Genomic DNA, 5,000 nt, shown 5'->3' on the forward strand with positions numbered 1-5,000 from the left:
ATGCATGTGTGTGTGCGTGTGTGTGTGCGTGCGTGCATGCATGCTTACGTACGTGCGTGCCTGCGTGCGTGTGTGTGTGTGTATGGACATGTGTTTACCAGCGGCATGTGTATCAGCTCAGATCAGAGTGTGTTTGATTCTCGCGGAGGAGTACACTGCTCCAGGTTTGATGCCGCCAAACTTGAGCTTGATGTATGCATCAGTTTGAAGTCTTCCCTCTTGCTTTTGAAAGTACACGTTCATATGCTCTCCGTCTCGCTCTCTATCCCGTAAATACATGTTTAAATTAACTAAATCGCAACGGTATCAAAGAGCTGCCAGCGTTGCTTTAAATCCCACTTGTTTACCCTAAAGGCCCGGCAGTTAACTTACTGCTTTCATAAAACAAACTCTAGGGCGAAACTCACAGCCAGACATGTTATTTCTCTCTCTCTCTTTCTCTCTCTCTCTCTCTCCTTCTCTCTCGAAGGCAGCAGTGTGTTGTGGCCACGGTTGCCATCCCAGAGTCCCCATTAAGATAATCTATGTAATGTATAAACAATACCTGGACCCATACATCACGTCAGGCACAGGGCTAGCGTAGCCTCGGGCTAAATGACCTCTCATTGGAAATGAAAGCCATTAGCGCTAATTAGCAATAGAGGGAAATGCTAACACGGCGAGCTAGGAAAACATGCTAAACTCAATTGACAGGGGCATGGAAAAGATATTTTTCCCTCAGTGAAAGAGAGTGAGATTCATTTGAACATTTATGATATTAGTTAGAGAGTTCTAGGTGATTAATAGTGTGGTTGGCCGAAAATGATTGCTTGCTCCTGGGTTTAGAATGAGATTTTACGTGATTTTTTAAAACCAACCTCATTGCACGGGTCTATCTTGATGGCGCTTGTAAAATAGGCTTGATTTCTTCTCAACTCATCCAAAAAGATGGAATTAATTTAGTGACAAATTGATCGAATCCACAGTATTCACTCAGAACTGTTAAAAACCCCCATAGATGAACAATTGAGATGTCTGGCTCTCTTACCAACTTCAATGCCAAAGATTGTCCTTTTATGTTCATGATCTTGGTGTTTTATGTTTGATTTTCCGGCATCAAATCCTTGTCTTGCTGCATCTGTCCTTGCTTGCCAGGTTTATAAAGACAGCCTGAGCCTCGTGCGATGGACTCTTTAATGTTTGGCTTCTGTGTGTTTCTGTGTGTGTCTCTGTTCTCTAACTGACTCTTGTGCCTTTGGCCACAGGTCAACAATGCAACAGCAAGAGTAATGACAAACAAAAAAGTGGCAAACCCTTATACAAACGGTAAGACTGTCCCTCCATACTCCTCTTTCTCCCCATCCCTCCTTCATTCTCCTCCTCCTCTCTTCCCTCCTTCCTGCTCCCTCCTCTTCTTCCTCTTCTTCCTCCACTCATCCTTTCGTCTCTCTACCATCCTCTGCTCTTCTTCCTCCCCCCTCTTCCTCCCCCCTCTCCTCTCCCTCTCCCGTTCCCCCCATACACTTTCCTCAACTCTTGTCCTCTTCCTCCTCTCCTTCCTCACTCCCTCGCTCCTTCCCTCACCCCTTCTTCCGTCTCAATGTCTCATGAAGACCTTGGTGCATTATGGAGGGTCAGTTCTGATGCCATTTTTTGATGCCATTTTTTTTACCCAACCAAGATAAACAGATTATTTAATCTATCTTCAGTAGAAGCCCATAACTAAATCATGACTAGGGCAAGACACAACCTGCAGCAGAGTTTTACACCAACGTTTTACAGTACATGCATACTTATAGCATTGAGAAAAGGGTTTATAGGCTGGTCAGTGTCTGGCCCTCACCTGGACCCTAATTTAGGACGAGCAACTCGGGATGGTTAAGGGTTGCATGCGTAAAGAAATTGAGGTATAGGGAGGAGAAGAGCTAAAGGAGGATGGGAAAGAGGTTGGATATGAGAGGGAGAAGATGGAGGGAGAGTGTGTAGGGACGAGGGGAGGAGGAGATGAGCAGGAGAGCGGGAGAGGAGAGTGAACGTGTTGGTGAGGATATGGGAGTGATGGGTCGAAATGGATGGAGCAAATAAAAAGCCAAGGCTCATTCTGAGAGGGGGCTTTAGGGTTCACCTCTCTCCCTCTCGCTCTCACTCTCGCTCTCTCTCTTTCTCGATTTCTTTTCCCTGACACTCATTCATGTGGATGGGGGAGAGAGAAGGAGGGAGAGATAAACACAGGGAGAGAGAGGGGGCCGAAAAGGAAAGTGGGAGGGGAGAGACGAAGCAGGAAAATTAAATGGCTAGACATGTCAGCGCTCTCCTCCTCCTCCTCCCCCTCCTCCTCCACTCATCCATCCCTCTATCCCTCCATCCCTCCATCTGAGGGTTAGAGCGTTGCAGACAGAGAGAATGAGGCCTGAATGGCTGCCCATTCGTCACTGTCACTGGACCACACCATGGCTCTACTCAGGCCTGGAGCAGGGGCAGGGGCAGGGGCAGGGGCAGGGGCAGGGGCAGGGGCAGGGGCAGGGGCAGGGACAGGGACAGGAGCAGGGACAGGAGTAGGGGCAGGGGCAGGGACAGGAGCAGGGACAGGAGTAGGGGCAGGGGCAGGGGCAGGGGCAGGGGCAGGGGCAGGGGCAGGGGCAGGGGCAGGGGCAGGGGCAGGGGCAGAGCTGTCTTCTCCTCCCGTCCTCTACCCTTTAATATTACTCTCTACCCCTCCTCTACACTTCTGTTACTATCACTCTATACTCTTCTTCCTCTATCCCCCTGTAGTCCTCATGTACCCCTCTATTACTATCACTCTATACCCCTCCTCTACGTTTTTGTCACTATCACTCTCTACTCTGCTCTATCAAATTGAATGGGATGCTATGCTAATGGTATGCTAGGCTAACGCTCCCTGTGTGTTCCCTGTAGGCTGGAAGCTGAACCCAATGGTGGGAGCCGTCTATGGGCCTGAATTGTATGCAGGTAAAACTACACATGCCTAAAGACAATGGCACACAGACTGTTTAACACATAGAGCTCTCATACTCCACGACTCTGTCTGTCTGTCTGTCTGTCTGTCTGTCTGCCTGTCTGTCTGTCTGTCTGTCTGTCTGTCTGTCTGTCTGTCTGTCTGGTCGGTCTGTCTGTCTGTCTGTCTGTCTACCTATGTCTGTTTACCTATGTCTGTCTCTGTCTGTCTCTGCCTGTCTGTCTGTCTGTCTGTCTGTCTGTCTATGTCTGTCTATCTGTCTATCTATGTCTGTCTGTCTGTCTGTCTGTCTGTCTGTCTATCTGTGAGTGTTTGGATGACATAATGCATGACTGTGTGTAGGTACGTGTGGATGCGTCTATACTGTATGTTGTGTGTGTGTGTGTGTGTGGGCATTCCACTTTCATTTAAAGGGAAGTGCTGAGACTGTCTCGTCCCTTTAACTGCTCTCCTTTCTGCTCATTAGTCTGAGATCTGTTCATTCCCCGACAGCTTTACAGCACTCCTCTAAATAACCGCCCTGACAGAGAGAAGCCATCCATCTCTTTTATTTCACCCTGCCCTCCTCCTCCTCCTCCTCCTCCTCCTCCTCTCCTTTCCTCCACCCCTTCCCCCATCCTCATCCCCCCTCAGATCACTGACTCCAACCACAACATCTGAATATTGATGTATATTCCATACATACATACATATATTATACATGTATACACATATAGGATTACATACAATACAGACACATACACACACACATTTAATATCTGCACAGATGCACACTTCACCAAAGCATCCCATCACATTGAGTTTATTATGGTCCACCTGTTTCTCGCTCTCCGGCTGGGGAACACACGCACACACACACACACACACACACACACACACACACACACACACACACACACACACACACACACACGTGGTCCACCCCTCTCTGACTCTCCGTCTGGCAGGCTGATTTATAGGATGCTAATGTCTGGAGTCGTCTTAAACACGCTACTAAAGTTTGCCAAGCCTAAACGACACCATATGCTTCCCCTGGTCCCCTGTGGCAGGCACGGACCAGGAGTCAGGAAACCAGAAACACCACCGTGAGTCCTGCCACACCATATATAGGGAATATCACAGCGGGGAAAAACCCAGGTTTACATCCAAAACCACCTCCCTCCTCCCTCTCTCTCTCTCACTCCCTCCCTCCCTCCTTCCTTTAAATACAATTCCCACCAAAGCATATGTGCATTCAGCCATATAAAAAAAAAAAAAGTAGCTAGGTTTACATGCTGCCTGCCCTCCCTCACTCCCTCCCTCTCTTCCTCACCCTCCTTCCTTCCTCTCAAAATATGAAAAATGAAATATTCCCGTAGCGGAAGTGTTGGGTTCGGATTTCTTCTGGAATAATTATGGCTGCGTTTAATCTACTTTGGGCGGGAATAAAGCGGGATGTAAGGGCGATTAATCACTCTTTATCAGACGGGTTTTCCGAGCGCGGATCAGCGGAATTGGGGCCCATAAATCGTGGCGTGGTGACAGCACACTCCGTCTCCATTCCTGGGCTGGCTACAGGTTTATTGTGCTCAAATCCCATTCAGGAGAATGACGGATGAGAGGAGAGAGCACGGCCACTCTCTGCTCTTAACCCAGTACACTAACACGCACACACACACACACACACACACACACACACACACACACACACACACACAGATACACACACGGGGGAGAGGGAAGCTAAGCTGCTCTGCTCTGCTCTTAACCTCACACAGGGAAGTTCACCACTACCGCAGATTCACCACAGCCATTAAGCTATTAGACGCGCACACACACAGATACACACACACACACACACACACGCGCACACACATAAACCCGTACATTGCACACAGGGATGTCCGTCGTGCACACACACTCTCCATGCTCTTTTACTGTTCTGCTTTAATCCCTCCTCCCTCCTACCGTCCCTGTTCAAGATCCATCCTACCTCCCTCTCTACCTTGTCCTGCGACACAGAGTGGGAACTACCCATTATGTTCTTGAGTGTATATTTGCATAT

General features: G+C 48.6%; 1 protein-coding gene across 2 annotated transcripts in view; it reads left to right on the forward strand.

Annotated features, from left to right (window-relative positions):
* The window catches only part of rbfox3a (RNA binding fox-1 homolog 3a), a gene marked incomplete at its 3' end in the record, with an annotated part of 124,702 nt that overhangs the window by 108,397 nt on the left and 11,305 nt on the right, over nt 1-5,000 (forward strand). For both annotated transcript variants that reach the window (XM_083688234.1, XM_083688233.1), the window contains 2 exons: nt 1,245-1,305; nt 2,896-2,949. In XM_083688234.1, the coding sequence (XP_083544360.1) occupies nt 1,245-1,305; nt 2,896-2,949 (115 nt within the window). The remainder of the gene's footprint in view (nt 1-1,244; nt 1,306-2,895; nt 2,950-5,000) is intronic.

The sequence above is a fragment of the Argentina silus genome (assembly GCF_951799395.1).
Source record: "Argentina silus genome assembly, chromosome: 16".
In the NCBI taxonomy this organism is placed as follows: Eukaryota; Metazoa; Chordata; class Actinopteri; order Argentiniformes; family Argentinidae; genus Argentina; species Argentina silus.